At 57.5% G+C, this 19,660-nt stretch overlaps 1 protein-coding gene across 1 annotated transcript; it reads right to left on the bottom strand.

Moving 5' to 3' along the window:
- Positions 1 to 11,197: 11,197 nt before the first annotated feature.
- On the bottom strand, positions 11,198 to 18,497 carry LOC120380043 (ribonuclease-like). The gene is made up of 3 exons (XM_039497546.1): positions 18,462 to 18,497; positions 14,258 to 14,329; positions 11,198 to 11,697 (listed from the first exon to the last, which is right to left on the bottom strand). Exons 1-3 carry the CDS (start codon positions 18,495 to 18,497, stop codon positions 11,233 to 11,235), a joined length of 573 nt encoding a protein of 190 aa, XP_039353480.1. The 3' UTR covers positions 11,198 to 11,232.
- Between the last annotated feature and the right edge of the window lie 1,163 nt (positions 18,498 to 19,660).

The following is a 19,660-nucleotide window of genomic DNA, read 5'->3' as shown; positions in this document are numbered from 1 at the left end:
TTTTAATAGTTTACCTTGTATAGCATTATATTAGCCATATTAATTTTACATACAGTGTAAATATATATTTTTTTGTGCTCACAGAGTTTTCATGTACCCTTATTAAAGTGACAGTTTGATTACACGGAGCCACCTTATGGCTCAGTGTTTTTAACATTGCTTTTTTTTTTTTTGCACCTGCGTCATCTCTCGATTGTTGGACCAGAGCATAGTGAGAGGCAAAAGTATGAATCGAAGACCAGGTCGCCGCTCGGCATATTTCTTGGATAGGTACTTGTGCCAGAAAGGCAGCGGAGGACGCCTGGGCTCTGGTAGAGTGGGCGGTGAGATGGCCCAAGGGGACATTAGCCAAGTTATAACAGGTGCGTATGCACTCTGTGAGCCACGAGGAGATTCGCTGCGATGAGACAGGAAGACCTCGCATCCGGTCAGCAATTGCCACAAACAGCTGCGGGGATTTGCGGAACGGCCTCGTCCGATCAATATAGAAATCCAACGCCCTGCGGACGTCAAGGGAATGAAGTCGTTGCTCTCTCAAGGAAGCGTGAGGTTTCGGAAAGAAAACTGGAAGGAAGATGTCCTGGTTATTGTGGAATGCGGACACCACCTTTGGGAGAAATGCAGGATGAGGACGTAGCTGCACCTTGTCCTTATGAAAAACGGTGTACGGTGGGTCCACCATGAGCGCTTTGAGCTCGGAGACCCGCCTGGCTGATGTGATAGCCACTAGAAAAACCGTCTTCCAGGACAGGTACAGTAAGGAACAGGTGGCCAGTGGCTCAAATGGTGGGGACATGAGCTTGCTGAGGATGAGATTGAGGTCCCAGGTGGGAATCAGGTGGCGCACCTGGGGGTAGAGACGATCAAGGCCCTTTCTGAAACGAGTAGTCAGCGGGTGAGAGAACACCATATACCCTCCCTCACCGGGGTGGAAAGCGGAGATAGCCACTAAGTGCACCTTGATGGAGGACAGTGCAAGCCCTTGCTGTTTTAGCGACCAGAGATAGTCAAGGACCATTGGAAGCGGAAGCTCTGAAGGAATAGCGTCGCGCGCTTGAGCCCAGCAAGCGAAGCGCTTCCACTTGGCCACGTAGGTAGAGCGAGTGGAAGGCTTTCTGCTGCTCAATAAAACGTGCTGCACGGGAGCAGAGCAGCGCAATTCCGACTGGTCTAGCCACTCAGGAGCCACGCCGTGAGGTGGAGGGCCGTCAGGTCTGGGTGATGGAGAGTGCCGTGATCTTGTGTTATAAGATCCGGGTGAAGCGGTAGAGGAATTGGGCTGGCTACCGACAGACGGAGCAGCATGGTGAACCAGTGTTGCCTGGGCCACGCTGGCGCAATTAAGATGAGACGTGTCTTGTCCCGTCGGAGCTTCAGCAGGACCTTGTGTATGAGGGGAAACGGAGGAAAGGCGTAGAACAGATGACGAGTCCATGGAAGGAGAAATGCGTCCGACAGAGAGCCCGGTGCCAGGCCTTGAAAGGAGCAAAACTCCTGGCATTTGCGGTTCGATCAGGATGCAAACAGGTCTACATGGGGAAATCCCCACTGTTGGAAAATGGCATGAGCGATGTCTGCTCTCAGTGACCACTCGTGGCAGAGAAAGGACCTGCTCAGGCGATCCGCAATGGTGTTCTTGACACCGGGAAGGTACGACGCCACTAGATGGATCGAGTGGGCTATGCAGAATTCCCACAGGGGGGAGAGCGGGTACCACCTTGCTTGTTGATATAGTACATGGCCGTTGTGTTGTCTGTAAAGACTGAGACACAACGGCCGTGGAGGCGAGTTCGGAACGCCTGGCATGCCAGGCGCACTGCCCGGAGCTCCCTGACATTGATGTGCATATTCAACTCCTGCACCGACCAAAGGCCTTGAGTACGAAGAGCGCCGAGATGGGCTCCCCATCCGAGGGACGAAGCGTCCGTTGTCAGGGAAAGGGAAGGCTGAGGAGCCTGGAATGGTACCCCCGCGCATACGCGAGAAGGGGTCAGCCACCAATCCAGAGATTGAAGGACACCCGCTGGAATGGTGAGTAGGGTATCCAGAGGGTCCCTGTGCGGACGGTATCTGGAGTGGAGCCACAGCTGAAATGGGCGGAGGCGGAGCCTGGCAAACGGAGTGACATGCGTGCAAGCCGCCATGTGACCGAGAAGTCGGAGACAAGCACGGGCCGAGGTCATACGAGAGGCCTGAAGGGCGCGGATTAGCTGCGTAAGGGCCTGGAACCGTAGCTGTGGAAGGTAGGCCTTGGCTAGAGATGAGTCCAGGGTCGCGCCAATAAAATCCAACCTCTGAGCTGGTACCAGGGTGGATTTTCCTATGTTGAGAACTAGGCCCAGGCGTGTGAATAAGTCTTTGATTACTGTGACCTGCTGCTGGACTGTGTCCTGTCTGATGAGCCAGTCGTCCAGGTATGGGAAAACGCAGATGCCGCGCCGACGGAGGTGGGCGGCGACAACGGCCATGCACTTCGTGAACACCCTTGGGGCCATAGAGAGGCTGAAGGGGAGGACCGCAAACTGGAAGTGAAGGTGTGCGATTGTAAATCGGAGGAAGCGTCTGTGCGGTGGAAAGATGGCGATATGGAAATAAGCGTCCTTCATATCGAGGGCGGCATACCAGTCTCCCTGTTCCAGAGTGGGGATAATGGTCCCGAGGGATACCATGCGGAACTTCAACTTCAGCATGTATGAGTTGAGGTCTCGCAGGTCGAGGATGGGACGGGGGCCCCCTTTGGACTTGGGGATCAAAAAATAACGGGAGTAAAACCCCTTGCCCCTCTCCGTCTCCGGAACGTTCTCGACCGCTCCGATGGCTAGGAGCGAATGCACCTCTTGTAAGAGGAGTTGCTCGTGAGAGGGGTCCCTGAAGAGGGACTGGGAAGGGGGGTGGGAAGGAGGGGGTGAAACGAACTGCAGTTGGTAACTGCGTTCCACGGTGCCAGGGGCGGCTCTACGTTTTTGGCCGCCCCAAGCAGTCATGCGCGGGAGGCGCCCCGGAGCCGCGGGAGCAGTGGACCTCCCGCGGGCATGACTGCAGAGGGACCGCTGGTCCCGCGTGGCTCGGCTGGACCTCCCGCGGCTGCGGACGGTTCGCGGTCCGGCGGCTCCGCTTGAGCTGCCGCAGTCATACCTGCGGGAGGTCCAGCCGAGCCGCGGGACGAGCGCCCCCTCCGCAGTCATCCCTGCGGCAGGTCCAGTCCTCCCGGGGCTCCGGTGGACCTCCCGCAGGCATGACTGCGGCAGGTCCGCTGGCCCAGCCTCACCCCCCCCCGGCCGCAGGGGACGCCCCCTAGATTTTGCCGCCCTAGGCACCAGCTTGTTTTGCTGGTGCCTAGAGCCGCCCCTGCACGGTGCGTAGGACCCAGGCATCGGTGGTCAGCCAGGCCCACGCTGGGAGGAAATAGGAAAGGCGGTTGGAAAAAGGCAGGGAGGGAGCTGAAGAGAGCTCTGGTATGCCGTCCCCGGGCGCATCTTCAAAAGGATGGCTTAGGCCCTGGCGGTTTAGAGGGGGTTCTGCCCTGGGACGATTGGTTGCCAGGCTGCCGCCCACGTCCACCGCGACCTCGTCGCCGACCAGAGTCCTGTCTGTAGCGAGGCATATAGTAGGGCCGGTTAAGCTGGGAATGGAACGGACACCTCTGGGTAGCAGGGGTATGCATCCCCAGAGTACGGATGATGACCCTGTTGTCCTTGAGGTTTTGAAGTTGGGAGTCCGTCTTTTCAGAGAAGAGGGCCTTGGAATCAAAGGGAAGGTCCTGAATGGTGTACTGTACTTCAGGTGGGAGCGTTGAACTCTGCAGCCATGATATCCGGCGCATGGTAATGCTCGAGGCTATAGTACCCGCCCCCGAGTCAGCTGCGTCCAAGGAGGCTTGCAACGAGGTGCGCGCAACCTTTTTACCCTCCTCTACGAAGGCCGCGAACTCCTGACGGGAATCTTGAGGTAGGAGCTCTTTGTACTTTTCCACCTCAGCCCAAGTGTCATGTGCGTAGCGGCTTAGCAAGGCCTGCTGGTTAGCCACTCGGATCTGCAAGGCACCAGCGGAGTAGACCTTGCAGCCAAGCAAGTCCATTCGCCTAGCGTCCTTTGATTTAGGAGTGGGGCCTTGCTGGCCGTGACGCTCCTTATCGTTCACCGACTGCACCACTAACGACGATGGGGACGGATGCACATACAAATATTCATATCCCTTGGAAGGGACCATGTACTTGCGCTCCACACCCCTCGCTGTGGGCACGATAGAGGACGGAGTCTGCCATAGGGTATTCGCAGTGGCTTGGATAGTCTTAATGAAGGGCAAGGCTATGTGGGTAGGGGCGTCCGCTGACAAGATGGTTACTATCGGATCGTCCACTTCCGATACCTCCTCCGCCTGTAAGTCCATTCACAGAGCTACCCTGCAGAGGAGCTCTTGGTGTGCCCGTAAGTCAATAGGTGGGGGACCTGCGGACGATGACCCCGCCACCGCCTCGTCCAGAGAAGAGGAGGAGGAAGAAATCCCGGGCAGGATGGTGTCCTGGTCCGCGTCTGGGGCCTGGGGAGGCTCCTGCTCTAGGGGTTCTTGGGCTGGCTGATTGCCTTCCTCCGCACACGATGGGACCTCCGTGTCATCCGGTGGGCGGGTTATTGTGGCCTCCGGGGCGCGTGCCTCGTTTGTCACGGTGCGCACGGTAGGCAGAGGAGCGCCTTGGGCTTGGTGGTAGGCCCAAGGGGTCCAGTAACCCCAGTGATGAGGGTCCTGGTCCGCTTGATGGGACTGGTGAAAAACGCCCGCCGGGACCTGAGGGTCATACTCGTCGACATAATAACTCTCGGCGTGTGAAGAGGCCGAGGCATGTCGGGAGGGCCAGTGTGGAGCGGATAACCCTTGCGCCGAGGTGCCGACGGATCGTAGTTCCCGCCTTTGCGGAGACCGGTGCCGTGAAGCATCTCGATAGTGAGAAGGGGAGCGAGACCGGGACCTGCAACCGGCCAGGTGCCGGGAGGTCGACCGGGATCTCCATGTTCGGTGCCGGGAGCGGCTTCGCGAATAGCGGCGGCCGAATCGGTGCCGAGATGTTGAGCGGTGCCGGGAATGACGAGTCGGGGAGCGGGAGTATGACCGGTGCCGCGACTCTGACCGGTGCCGTGTAGTGGAGCGGTGCCGGGACTGCGAGCGGCGTTGCGATCGGCGCCTAGATGGAGAGCGGCGTCAAGAGCGACAGTGCTGGTGAGAGCGGGAACGGGATCGGTGCCGGTCAGGCTCGGTGCCGACAGGAGGCTTGAGCATGGACGGCTTGCCCATGGAACGGGACGCCCGCACCGGCGGTGCCGGGGGCGGTGGCACAGCCGAGTTTGTGAGAGCAATGAGGTCCCGCACCGCCTCGAAGGTCTCCGGAGTGGACGGCAGTGGCATCTCTACCGCGGCCGGAGCTGGGGAGGCCACAGGTGCCGGGCTCAACGGCCTCTGAGGGGCCGGAGTCACCGGTGCCGGCAGAAGCATCTGCGGCGGAGGGACCGGTGCTGCGGCAGGTTTCGGTGCCGGGCGGTCCGGGCAGGACGCACTCTTTTGCTTCGGCGCAGGTGTCGGTGCCGAAGAAGCAGCGGCCTTCACCTTCCTCGCCTTTGGCGAGAGTGAGTGTCCTTGGGCCGGCTTCGGTGCCGATGGCGCTTTCGGTGGCACAGCAGAGTGTCCCGGTGCCGTGGCGGTGCTGCGAGAGTCCAGAGGGACAGCGGGCGGTGCCGTGGCCAGAGGGGTTAAGGCTGCCTCCATTAGGAGCTGTTTCAGCCTAATGTCTCTTTCCCTCTTTGTGCGAGGCTTGAAAGCCTTGCAAATTGGGCACTTAGTAGATAAGTGCGACTCTCCTAAGCACTTCAAACAGGAGCTATGAGGATCTCCTGTAGGCATAGGCTTGCGGCAGGCCGAGCACGGCTTGAAACCCGGGGAGCCGGGCATACGCTCCGGTCCCGGGTGCGGGTGGGGCTAACCCCCGAACCCGCTAACTATCTAACACTAAACTGATTGAAACTATCAAAAACAAGAAAACCTAAGCTAAGATATTAACTATGTACAAACTTTACAGAGAAAAACTATGAGGAAGCTAGGGAAGCGGAGGTCAGACAAGCTGCACTCCACTGTTCCAACGACCGACAAGGGTGGTAAGAAGGAACTTACCATGACTTATGAGGAGAGGCTGAGGGAACTGGGATTGTTTAGCCTGCAGAAGAGAAGAATGAGGGGGGATTTGATAGCTGCTTTCAACTACCTGAAAGGGGGTTCCAAAGAGGATGGATCTAGACTGTTCTCAGTGGTAGAAGATGACAGAACAAGGAGTAATGGTCTCAAGTTGCAGAGGGGGAGGTTTAGGTTGGATATTAGGAAAAACTTTTTCACTAGTAGGGTGGTGAAGCACTGGAATGGGTTACCTAGGGAGGTGGTGGAATCTCCTTCCTTAGAGGTTTTTAAGGTCAGGCTTGACAAAGCCCTGGCTGGGATGATTTAGTTGGGTTTGGTCCTGCTTTGAGCAGGGGGTTGGACTAGATGACCTCCTGAGGTCCCTTCCAACCCTGAGATTCTATGATTCTATGAACTGAGGGTCGGGTGGGTCGGCTGAGGTATATATGCGGTGCCATTATGGCGCCACTCCAGGGGGCGCTCAGCTGACCCACTGGGGTTGCTAGGGTAAAAATCTTCCGACGAACGTGCACGCGGCGCGCACACACCTAACTGGAATGGATATGAGCAATCACTCGAAGAAGAACCAAGAATTTTCTTTCTATAACACTTTTTTCTTAACATTTTTACAGTGTTTAACTGCTTAATTCCCTTTAGCCTTTGCAGAGTTAATTTCTTACTTTTTTTTTAATTACATGCTAATTTTTTTAAATGACACCTTTATCAACTTAGATTTTACCATTTTAAATATTGTTTCAGGGATCTGAATGCCCTATGCCTGTACTTACTGCTTCCCTTACTCTTGCCACTATGCCCTCAGGGTTCCCAACCTGTTTTCCAATCTCTTTATCTGTTGCCTGCCTGCTTGTCTGGGCCTGATCTTGCTTTCCTCATTGAGCCATTCCTTCCATGGACACAAGCTTTGTTCCACTACCAAGACAGTTTGTACAAACAGTTTATAGTTTTTCCCGAGAGATGGGTTGGAGCGAGGACTCTAATTCTCCCCCTGTTGCCTGGCACTTCTACAACCGGGGGTGTGCATGCCGGAATGATCGATCACTTGATACGTCTGGAATACCTTTTAGCAATATTTAGCAGTGTGTTCAACAATCACAGGGCATGTCTTCCCCCTTTTGCAATTCTCCACCAAAAATGTTATGCTTCTAAGAAGCACACGCGAGCTTTTTTAGGGGAAAAAGGCAATACACCCCGTTTATTGAAGATACAACAATTAGCATATGCATTCAATCACACACACATACACACTGTCCCACCAGTCAATGTTATAGTTACCAGTTCAGAGTCTGGATCAGCCTAGTGGCCAGCTAGGTTGATCATGGGTAGGGAGGAGCCGGGTTCTGTTGGTCGTGACACGATGGTTCGGGGAAGTCTTGGCAGGACGAACCCAAAGTTTCATGGCAAGGCCCCCTGGTTATATAGTGATTTTTCTTCATTGGGACCAATGAGTTTTGCACCGTTATGCTGTAATCAATTGTTGTTTGACGAGTGCTTGGGGTTTTTTTAATTGTTTTTTATACCCTTTATTTTGTTTTTCATTCTCTCTCTCAGGGAGTATTTCAGGCTGGGTTTGATTACAGCTGTTTTGTCCCCATTGGTAGGTGCCTGTCTCATTTTTAGAGTCATCAATCTGCCCCCTTCTGACATTTCAATAGGGCCGTGTTGTAATCTTCTGGCGCCCTTTGTCTGTCCTCGGTTCCTCCCTAGAACATCTGGTCCGGTCCGGTGATGGGCTTTACACTTATCTTCTGACACACACGGTCCGTATTCACACACAAAACAGAATTGATTTACGCAGAACATCTGAACAAGCACAGAGTGAAATGCAGGCAGAGCTCACACTGCGCGGGAAGCAGGGAAGGAAAAGGTTCTTCTCCCCATTACAGTTGGGGAAATTTAGCAGAGAAAAGTTCCAGTTGGGGTCTTTGGCTCTATCTGGGGTGCCCAACTCCCATGGACACACCCCAGGGTTTGACCTGCAGAATCCTGGATGGGGCGGGGCTGGGAAATCCACATCCTAAGAAACAGGGACGGAAGCCCAGGGCTCCTAGATCCCATGGAGACCTCTCACAGCAAACGCCTAGCAAAGCAGCTGGCCAGGAACTGGACTGCCAGTGTTACTGCTATGTCTGTAATGTGTCCATGGTCCTGACTCCCAGCCCTGCGCTAATCCCTTGACCCCACTCCTCCGCCAACGCCTGGGATAGAACCCAGGAGTCCTGACTCCAGATGTGCTCCTCCGCCATGTTCCTTTCACTCTCCTACCAAGATTGTGATCTCAGCTTCCCCGGGGTCAGTCTGGAGTCACCCCTGAGTGCAATGGGGTCAGGGTCAGATTCTGCTCCCAGCCCCTCTGCATTTTCCCCCTGCCTGGGTCTGTTCTCAGCTTACCCAAGTCCTGGGGCTCCCGTCAGATACAGAGCCAGCTGCCGGCATAGCTTAGAGTCCCTGAGTCTCTTTTGCCTTTGGATGTCCTTATAGAACTTCACATTATGCCTGAAGGTGCATTTGTCCCTGTGTCTGGCTGATCTGAGGCTTTCTTACCTGCGGACGTTGTCACCATCTGATCCCCTGATGTGTCCCGTTGCATTAGGTGAGGCCAGGCTGGCTGGGCCCAGGGGGATCCGGTAGAGGACGGGCTGGCTGGGCCCAGGGGGATCTGAGACAGGTTGGGCTGCCTAGGCCAAGGAGGGATCTGGAGCTGGCTGGGTCCAGGGGGATCCGGGGCAGGCTGGCTTCACTGGGCCGAGAGGATCCGGGACAGTCCGGGCTAGCTGGGCCTAGGGGAGATCTGGGGCAGTCCGGGCTAGCTGGGCCCAGCAGGATCCAGAGCAGGCTGGGCCCAGGGGAGGCCAAGTATGGCTGGGCCCAGGAGGATCCTGGGCTGGCTGGGCTGGCTGGGTCTAGGGGGTGTGGGGCGGGCCAGGCACAGGGGGATCTGGGGCTGGCTGGGCCCAGGGGGATCTGGGACAGGCCGGGCTGGCTGGATACACTGTCCAGTCTGATGCTCTGTTTCTTCTCTGTCCCTGACCAGCCTGGACCCTGCAGATAACGACTGGGGAGGGGCTGGCTCCAGGTCTAGTTGCCAGCCACCCCTCTCCACTGGCACCGGCTATGGGGCTCTGCCAGGCCCCTCTGTGCTGGCTCCTGTTCCATCCCCCCTGCAGTGTCTCCCGGTGCTCATGGGCACAGGGCTTTGACACCCCCACAGTTCCGGGGCAGGCCCAGATCTGGCCCTAATGGGGCTGCCCATGACCCCGTCAGCCTAGACTGGCCCCAGCCCATCCCTGGCAGGGAACGAGGCCCAAGGGCCCATCCTGCGCTGCTCAGCCCCGCTGGCTCGCCGGGTGTCGGTTGGTGGTTGGGATGTCGCAGGCATCGGACACAATCCCCTCTGGCCCCTTGTGGTCTGGGGCAGAGGCCTATCACCGTGACGGTTGGGAAGATCCTCCACACACACACAGGGGAAGCTTTCACAACCCTGGGGCTCGTGGGCTGAGGTCGGGGAAGTCGGCGAAGGGACGGGGCTGGGGAGTGTCTGACTTTAGGCAGGAAAATTTTCTACCCAAGGCACAGAAGAGCTGGGGGAGGCGATGGGAAATGTCATGGCTGGATGCCCACTGGGTGCAGAGCCCACCTGGGAGAGCTGAGAGCGAGCAAAGAGGACACGTTCCTGGCTAAGGAAGTTTCCCACCCACAGCCTTTGCAGTGATGCCCAGCCAGGCTGGCTGGGACCCTCCTTCCAGAGACAGGCCAAGCTGAGCTTTGTCTCATTGGGGAAGGATCAGGGTGTGTCTCAGTCCCCCTGTGACACCCCAATCCGCATTGTCCGTACCCTAAACAGGGCACCCCTCCCCCTGCGGGTTTTGTTTCTTTCTGGACCTTTTCCTTCACTTCACACCCCACAGCTCAGCATCAGGCTCAGCAAGGCAAACAGGCCCCACTGAGAGCCCTAAAATGCCCCCAGCCTCCCAAACACACCGACTGGTTCTGCACTGGCAGGAAAGTGTTTTATTGCAAGAAGCAGCAAGGAAACAATCTCAGTGACAGCTTCCAGGGCCCCGCCTGGGACAATCTTCTCCCCACAACATGCCCCCAATACCGAATGGATGCGGGGTAGAAGGGGCAGCTGTATTGTTGGAAAATCATAGTGCTAATGAAGCCTTTCCGTATTAGGCCTGAGTAAACCAAAGTTATGTTATGCTTGTCCAAACTGTGTTGGAAAGCTTACAGAACTCATTAGACTGAAGGCCGTGTATCTACCTAAGTCAGCTATTTCGTTTATCAGTTTTGTTTGGCTCCCCAAGTATATGTTGGCTCCCCAAGTGTATGCAGCTGCGTTCACATGTATGCATCCAAAGTATCTAGTACAAAGGGTCAACGGATGTATCTTGTGTCCCCTTCAGAATGACAAATGTATCCTCAACAGCTGTATGTCTCTTGTAGCCCCCACAAAATGATATATGTATCCTGCGTACCCAATTATCCCCTAATAGATACATGTACAGGGTCTATAGGTCAACCAAATGATGTAGACAAACGTAGGCTAAGTTGTTTGTTACCGGCTATAAAGGTAGGCCGCTTGGCCATGAAAGGTGTGTCTCTTTCTCTGGCACTAGCCGAGAGGAACACCCGCTCAGCTGACCGATCAATAAAGGGTGTGGTACTTGTCTTCCTGTCTCCGTGCCTCCTTGGTGTAATTAGGTAAGCTCCAGGGGGAAACGAGCCCTTTTGGCTAACAGTATTGTGTAATGGGCATCCAGTGAGGTGGGTGCTGGGCTCAGGCTGAGGGTTTCAGTGCCAGCCAGGGGGGCTGGGTGCCCGGATTTTCAATCGTGCGGATGGGCACACAATATGGGAACCCCCCACCACACCCCGGAAGGCCCCAAGCTGCCGGCCTGTGGGATAAGGGGAGATGCTGAATGTCCTTGTGGAGACGCATGGCAGGTGCTGTCGCGGAGGGGCAGGGATGGGGCAGGAGAGCCCCCAATGACAGGAGAAAAAGGGGGAGTAGGGGACCCCCCACCGCCCAGCCCATGGCCAGCACCTGGGTTCTACACGACTCTGAGGAAGCGCACGGGCAGCCCCCAGATACAGGCCACGCGGATCCTGCGGGTCTGGGGTACTCCCCTGTAGACACAGCTTGGTGGGCTGGGGGGTCTGTTCAGCCAGCAGGTGGTGACGGCGTAGGCTACGTTGCTGTCACATTCATTGTATAGGTTGCATCTCCCTCTGGTAGTGCAGATGGTCCGGAGCTGGCTGGCGGGGGCGTGGATGAAGGTGTGGGTGAGTTTGCAGGCAGCCATGTTCTGGCTCATGAGCCGCATGATGTGGTCACAGTAGCTCTGGCCCTTGGGGGGTCGGGTCTTGGGGAAATCAACGTGTTCACTCACAAAGTTTTGGTAGCTGTCGGGTGGTCTGATGATCTGGGCCAGGCAGGTTACCAGCAGGATGAGGGTCAGGAAGAGCAAAGGGCAGGGTCCCCTCAGGGCCATGGTCGCGTCTGTCACTGGATCCACCTGCAGGGGGGAGTCGGGGAGATGGATGGAGACTGTGCGGGGTGGGGATCTGCCTCCTCCATGGAACCTCCTGAGCCCAAACCTCTCCCCCTGCCAGGCCCATCTACCCCTAAATGCTCATTACCCAGTCTCAAATCAGGCCCCTGTACTACCCTGACTGAAATCAGGGCCCTCATTGTGCCAGGCGCTGCCCAGACCCCAACCGATATCAGAGTCCAATTGTGCTGGGCGCTGCCCAGACCCCAACTGAGATCAGGCCCCCGTTGTGCTGGGCACTGCACAGACCATGACCAATGTCACGGCCCCATTGTTCCGGGCACTGCACAGAGCCCGACTGAGAGCAGGGCCCCTTTCTGCTCGGAGTGTCGCAGACACAGAGTGAAATGCAGGCAGAGCTCACGCTGTGCAGGGAGCAGGGAAGGGTTCTTCTCCCCCCTTTACAGATGGGGAAGCTGAGCAGAGAGAAGTTTACATTGAAGTTTTCAGCTCCCTCTGGGGGCCCAACTCCCATGGACACCCCACGGTTTGGCCTGGACACTCCAGGGGGGGCCCTTGGAAATCTGCATCCTAAGCAACAGGGAATGAACCCAGGACTCCTAAACCCTGTGGAGATAAACGCCTAGAAGAGCAGCCAGCCAGGAACTGAACCATTAGTGTTACCACTATGTCTGTAATGTGTGCATTGCCCTGCCCCCCAGCCCCCTGTTCAAACCACTAGACCCCACTCCCCTCCCAGAGCCAGGGCAAGAACCCAGGAGTCCTGACTCCCAGTGTCCCCCCATGTTCCTTTCACTGTCTTGCCAGGTTTCTGAACTCAGTCCCCAGGGTCAATCCAGAGTCGCCCCCTGAATGTGATGGGGCCCAAGCTGGATTTTGCTCCCAGCCCGCTGGGATCAATCTGCAGTGACCCTGTGACATTCTATGCCTTGGGGGAGCATACTGGAACCACCATGTTCCTCATTTTCAGATAATCATGATTGCACAAATAGAGCAGGCCTTGTAAGGTATCAGGGGAAAGGTTATGATCTGCTGAAAGTTGTTTCTCTATCCATATATGTGTATCATTAATACAATGAAGTTATGAGAATTGTGTTAATAAAAATAAATATATGGAGATGTACCAATCTCATAGAGCTGGAAGGGACCTTGAAAGGTTATTGAGCCCAGTCTGCTGCTCATTAGCTGGACCAAGTACTGATTTTACCCCAGATCCTTAAGTGGCCCCCTCAAGGATTGAATTCACAGCCCTGGGTTTAGCAGGCCAATGCTCAAAGCACTGAGCTACCCTCCCCCCTGTATGGAGTATAGTCTGGTGGTCACTAAAACATGCTGTAAGTTTGGGACTCGGCCAGACATCAGCTCCCCAGAGACGACAGCATGGAAAGTAACCAACACCCGGGCTGGGTGTCAAACAACCCATCAACAGCCATTGTCCAGCAAGGGAGCTACAATGCAATGGCTCACCTGCACGAGACCCCACCAGGGGAATTGCTTAAGCTTGCCTGGAGAGACTCAGCAATGCCCCCAGACATGCTGCCCAAGCACATGGACTGGGGGTATAAAACAGATGGAGTGGACACATACTGGGCCCTTCTCCTGCCCCCACTTATGCTACAAGCAGCCAAGACAGTGAGAAGAAAAGACTCCGACACAGGAGATTGGCCCAGGTTTAAGGAACAAACCTATATATGAAGGACTGCAACATCCAGTGGGGTAAGCAAAACTGCTTAATCTAGTTGCTGCCCAGTCTAGTAGGGTTGAGAGTTTAAACTGCGTGCTTATATTGTATTTCTTTTGGTAACTAATTCTGACTTTTTGCCTGTCACTTAACATCACTTAAAATCTACCTTTTACAGTCAATACATTTGTTTAATTATCTTTACCCGTGAGTTTGTATGAAGTGTGGGGCAAACCTGCTTAGGTTTGGTGTATGTCCACTTTCCATTGTTGAAGTGGTGAACCAATTAATAAATTTGCACTGCCCATCTTGAACAGTGCAAGACGCAGGGCCGCCCAGAGGATTCAGGGGCCCTGGGATCTTCGGCGGCGCCCCCCCCCGCCAAATTGCCGCCGAAGAACCAGAGCGGAAGAAGCTCCGGGGGCCCGGGCCCCGCGAGAATTTTATGGAGGCCCCAGAGCGAGTGAAGGACCCCACTCCAGGGGCCCCAAAAAAACTCTCCTGGGGGGCCCGGGGCAAATTGCCCCACTTCCCCCCCGCTCCCCCAGGCGGCTCTGGCAAGACTGTATATTCCTGGGGTATAGTGCTGGGAGCTGGGGGGATCTGGCTGGTGCCTTTCTCTGTGTGACTCATGAGCGGCTCTGGGAGCATTCATGCAATCCAGCTGGGTGTGGAGCTCCACATGCAGTTGTGCTGAGTGATCACAGCACCTGGAGGGGTTGCTGCTGGTCACTAGCACAGCATTGTGAGAGACAGCCCAGGCTGGGGAGAGTTAGGGGGCACAGTTCCAGGCTGCATCTCGGTCCCAGGTTGCACCCCAGGGGGATCCCGTCATACCCTCACTCTGCATTTCCCCCTGGGGAGGGTCTGTTCTCAGCTCACCCGAGTCCTGGGGCTCCCATCAGAGATGGATCCAGCTGCTGGCAGAGCTGAGAGTCCCTGAGTCTCCTTCCCCTTCGGGTGTCCTTATATAGAGCCTGACTGGGCAGTTGGGGTGGGGCAGCTCCTCCCACTGAAGGGCCCAGAGATGCTCACTGGGGCAGGGAGTTATGGGGGAAGTGGCACAGGGCAAGGTCCTCTGACACTCAGAACCCACCAGCCCCAGTACCTGATGCTCCTGCCCCTGTGATCCTCAACCCAAGGTTTCTCCAAGAATGGAAATGGAACCCAGAAGTCCTGGCTCCCAGTCCCCCCTGCTCTTACCACTAGACCCCACTCCCCTCCCAGAGCCAGGGATAGAACACATAAGTCCTGGCTCCCAGACCCTCTAACTGCACAGCCCTGGTGCCCCAGTGAATCTACTCCCTTACTGATGCCCTGGGTACCCCGTAACCACAACCCTCTGCCCCAGTCAGTCCCTGCCCAGGTTCCCAGCCAGGGGAAGGGCAGGCATGGCTGCTAGAGACGCCCATGCCCAGCAGAGCCAGTAGGAGCCAGTACTGCCCTCCTGGTGCCACCCGAGCCCCAGGGCCTGGTGGAAGGGCAAGGGCTGGAGGGGTGCGGTTGTCTCTCATGGGTGTGTGTCCCAGCCCTGCAGTGCGTATGTGAGAGAGCGAGCAAGAGAGAGAGATGGAGCCAGAGTGTATATGACCAGGAGTGTGTGTCTGTGTGTGTGTGTGTATTAGGGTGACCAGATGTCTGTTGACCGGGCCGTTGACTGTCTGGTTGGTGGCACCGCGCAGCAGGGCTGGCAGTCTCCCTGCTAGCCTCCCCACCGCGCGGCTCCCTGGAAGCAGCCGGCATGTCCCCCCTCCGGCTCCTACGCTTAGTGGCAGTCAGGGAGCTCCGCATGCTGTCCCTGCCCCAAGCACCGCCTCCTCAGTTTATATTGGCCAGAAACCACGGCCAATGGGAGATGCGGGGGTGGCGCCTGCAGACAGGACAGCACACAGAGCCACCTGACTATGCCTCCAAATAGGAGCCGAAGTGGAGACATGCTGCTGCTTCTGGGAGCTCCTTGAGGTAAGCACCACCCGAAGCCTGCACCCCTGATGCCCTCCTGCACCCCAACCCCCTGCCCCAGCCCTGATCCCCCCCAAACTCCTCCGTCCCAGCCTGGAGCACCCTCCTGCACCCCAAGCCCCTCAACCCCAGCCCCACCCCAGAGCCCTTACCCCCAGCTGGAGCCCTCACCCTCCCCATGCCCCAACCTCCTGCCCCAGCCCTGATCCTCCTCCTGCCCCCTGAACCCCTCAGTCCCAGCCCAGAGACCCCTCCTACACCCCAAACCCCTCATCCCCAGCCCCAACCCAGAGTCTGCACCCCCAGCTGGAGCCCTCACACACACACCCCCACTCCCCAACCCCTGCCCCATCCCTGATCCCCCTCCTGTACCCTAAATCCCTGATCCCCAGCCCCACATCAGAGCCCACACCCCCAGCTAGATCCTCACCACCCCGCACCCCAACCCCCTGCCCCAGCCTGGAGCCCCCTCCTGCACCCTGAACCCCTCATTTCTGGCCTCACCCCAGAGTCCGCAACCCCAGCCCTCACCCCCTCCTGCACCCCAGCCCCCCTGAGCCAGCCCAGTGAAAATGAGCGAGTGAGTGAGGGTGGGGAGAGCGAGACAATGGGCTGGGAGGGGTGATGGAGTGAGCGGGGGCAGGGCAGGGGGCAAGGAAAGGGTGTTCAATTTTGTGCAAGTAGAAATTTGGCAACCCCAGTATGCACGTGTGCTTGTGTGTCTGTGTGTCCGAGTCAGTATGTTTGTGTCACTCTGGGCCCGGGGTGCATTTGTCCCTGTGTCTGGCTGATCTGGGCCTTTCTCACCAGCTGAATGTGTCACCGTCTGATCCCCTGATGTGTCCTGTTGGAGTAGAGGAGGCCAGGCCGGCTGGGCCCAGGGGGATTCGGGGCAGGCCAGGCCGGCTGGGCCCAGGGGGATTCGGGGCAGGCCAGGCCGGCTGGGCCCAGGGGGATTCGGGGCAGGCCAGGCCGGCTGGGCCCAGGGGGATTCGGGGCAGGCCAGGCTGGCTGGATACACGGTCCAGTCTGACACTGTTTCTTCTCTGTCTTTTCCCCCCGAACAACCCAGACCCCACAGATAACAACCGGGGAGGGGCTGGCTCCAGGACCGGTTCCCAGCCACCCCTCTCCACTAGCACCAGCTGTGGGGGCCCTGCCAGGCCAACTCTGTGCCGGCTCCTGTCTCATTCCCCCTGCAGTGTCTCCCAGTGCTCACAGGCTTGTCAGCCTGGACTGGCCCCACCCGTCCTGAGCAGGGAGCGACGCCCGAGTGCCCGTCCCACGCTGCCAAAGCCCCTCTGGCTCGCCGGGTGTCGGTTGGTGGTTGGGATGTCGCAGGTGTCGGACACGATCCCCTCTTGCTCCCTGTGGTCTGGGGCAGGCAGCTGTCATGTGATGGCTGGGAAAACCCTGTACACGCAGAGGAAGTTTTCACAACCCCGGGGCCCTTACCCGCCAGAGATCCTCGCATCTCCCCACAATCTCCTCCCTGCCAGGGCCTCCACGTGCCCCCCAGTGCCCTCTCTCCATACCAGGGTCCCCCATTCCCTACTCATGCCAGATGCTGCCTGCACCACTGTTCTCACTTTGCCCCACACCAGAGTGCCCAGGGCTGTGAGCCATCCTCTACCCTTAGGGGAGGGTCTATGCAAGCTGGGGGCAGCTCCCCGACTCCACTGGCCACGGGCGACACAAACCCGCCCCTCTCAGTGTACGCGGGTGGCACTGTCCATTCGCGGGTGGGCAGAAGCCAGAAGACAGGCCTGGCTGGCAGGGGATGGATCACTCAATAATTGCCCTGGTCTGTTCATTCCCCCTGAACCATCTGGCACCGGCCACTGTCAGAGACAGGCCACTGACCCGTTGGTCTCACCCGGGATGGCCGTTCTTCTGGAGCACCAGGCACATGCCAACCCCCGAGCGTCCCCCTGCGGTGCCCAGCCTGGGCTCCACAGCACACACGGCATTCACAGACCCACTGCCAGCAGAGGGACAGGGCCCCCAGCTCCTCAGGCCCTTCTCCGTTCACACCCCCTGGATGCACAGCGCCAGCGTGGGCTACACTGAAATCCAGGGGAAGTTTATTTATCAGCGCTTGGTGGAGTCGCAAGGAAAAGTACTGGAAACAAATGGCTACATGGGAACTAAGCCCAGAGCCCGCCTGGGAGAGCCCAGAGCGAGCTAAGAGGACACGTTCCTGGCTAATGAAGTTTGCTCACCCACAGCCTTTGCAGCGCTGTCCAGCCAGGCTGGCTGGGACCCTCCTTCCAGAGACAGGCCAAGCTGAGGTTTGTCTCCTCGGGCAAGGATCAGGGTGTGTCTCAGTCCCCCCGTGACACCCCCTGACCCTGTTGTCTGTGCTCTAAACAGGGCACCCCTCCCCCTGCGGGTTTTGTTTCTTCCTGGAGTTTTTCCTTGTCACTCCTCACCCCACAGCTCAGCATCAGGCTCAGCAAGGCAAACAGGCCCCACTGAGAGCCCTAAAATGCCCCCAGCCCCCTAAACACACCGACTGGTTCTGCACTGGCAGGAAAGTGTTTTATTGCAAGAAGCAGCAAGGAAACAAACTCAGGGACAGCTTCCAGGGCCCCGTCTGGGACAATCTTCTCCCCGCAACCTGCCCCCGATACCCAATGGACGTGGGATGGGAAGGGGTGGCTGTACTGTATAATGGACACCCAGCAAGGCAGGCGGTTGGCTCAAGCTGAGAGTCTCGGTGCCAGTCGTGGGGGCTGGGTGCCCAGATTTTCACTCATGTGGATGGGAACTGGGCACCCACTGTGGGAAACCCTCCCGCAGGCCCCAAGCTGCCGGCCTGTGGGATAAGGGGAAATGCTGAATGTTCCTGTGGAGACTTATCATGGGTGCTGTCCAGGAGGGGCAGGGATAGGACAGGAGAGCCCCCAGCAACAGAGGGCTGTCCAGGAATGAAAGGAGGAGCAGGGGACCCCCTGCCCTTGGCCAGCACCTGGGCCCTACAGGACTCTGTCAAGGCGCATGTGCCTTCCCTGGCTGCAGGTCAGGCGGATCCTGTTGGTGTGGGCTCTGCCTCGGTACGTAAAGCGCCTCGGGTGGGAGCCGGGCACCACCCGGCAGGTGGTGAAGTGGAAGCCTGCCTTACTGTCACAGTGGTAGTATCTGTCAGATGTCCCACCATGGCCGCAGATGGCCTGGGGCTGGCTGGCGGGGGCGTGGGTGAAGGTGTGGGTGGGTTTGCAGAAAGGGCTGGTCAAGTTCCAGGGGTGGCATCATGAGGTTGCCGTAGTGATGGTCATTGGTGGTGCTGGTCTTGGGGAAATCAACATGTTCTCTCACGAACCACTGGAAGCTGTCGGGCGATCTGAACTGGGCCAGGCAGGCGGCCAGCAGGATGAGGCAAGAAGAGCAAGGGGCAGGATCCCCTCGAAGTCATGGCGGTGTCTGTCATTGGATTGACCTGCACTGGGGCGAGGGGGGAGATGGATGGAGACAGCACAGGGTTGGGATCTGCCTCCTCCATGGAACCTCCTTGGCCTGAACCCCTCCCCCTGCCAGTCCATTCTGCCCCTAAAGCCTCATTACCCTGACCGAGATCAGGGCCCCCGTTGTGCCAGGTGCTACACAGACCATGACTGAGATCAGGGCCTCTTTCAGCTTTGAGTGTCTCAGACACAGAGTGAAATACGGACAAAGCTTGCACGACACAGGAAGCAGGGAAGGAAAGGGTTCTTCTCTCCCCGTTACAGGTGGAAAAACTGAGCAGAGAGACGTTCCAGTTGGGGTCTTCAGCTCCCTCTGGGGGCCCAACTCCCATGGACACACCCCAGTGTTTGACCTGCAGACTCCGGGGGGCCCTTGGAAATCCTCATCCTAAGAAACAAGGAATGAACCCCAGGGCTCCTAAACCCCCATGGAGAACCACGACCAGCAGAGCATCCGGCCACGAAGTGAACTGTCAGCGTTACTGCCTTGTCTGTAATGTGTCCATTGTCCTAACTCCCAGCCCCCTGCCACCCTGCTCAAACCACTAGACCCCACTCCTCTGCCAGAATGTGGGGTAGAACCCAGGAGTCCGAGTTCCAGCTGTTCTCCAATCTGCCTTTCACCCTCTTGCCAAGAATGTGGTCTCAGCTGCCCTGGGGATCAATCCAGAGTCACCCCCTGAGTGCAGTGAGTCAGGGTCTGCTTCTGCTCCCAGCCCCCCAAGGTCAATCCGCAGTGACCCTTCCTCTGCATTTCCCCCCAGATGGGCTCTGTTCTCAGCTCACCCGAGTCCTGGGGCTCCCGTCAGAGATGAGTGTCCCTGAGTCTCCTTCTCCAGGTGGGGCAGGGAGTTACAGG

This window comes from Mauremys reevesii, linkage group 13 (assembly GCF_016161935.1).
Source record: "Mauremys reevesii isolate NIE-2019 linkage group 13, ASM1616193v1, whole genome shotgun sequence".
Taxonomy (NCBI): Eukaryota; Metazoa; Chordata; order Testudines; family Geoemydidae; genus Mauremys; species Mauremys reevesii.
The sequence above is the reverse complement of the archived record's forward strand: the minus strand, read 5'-3'. Positions and strand labels throughout refer to the sequence as shown.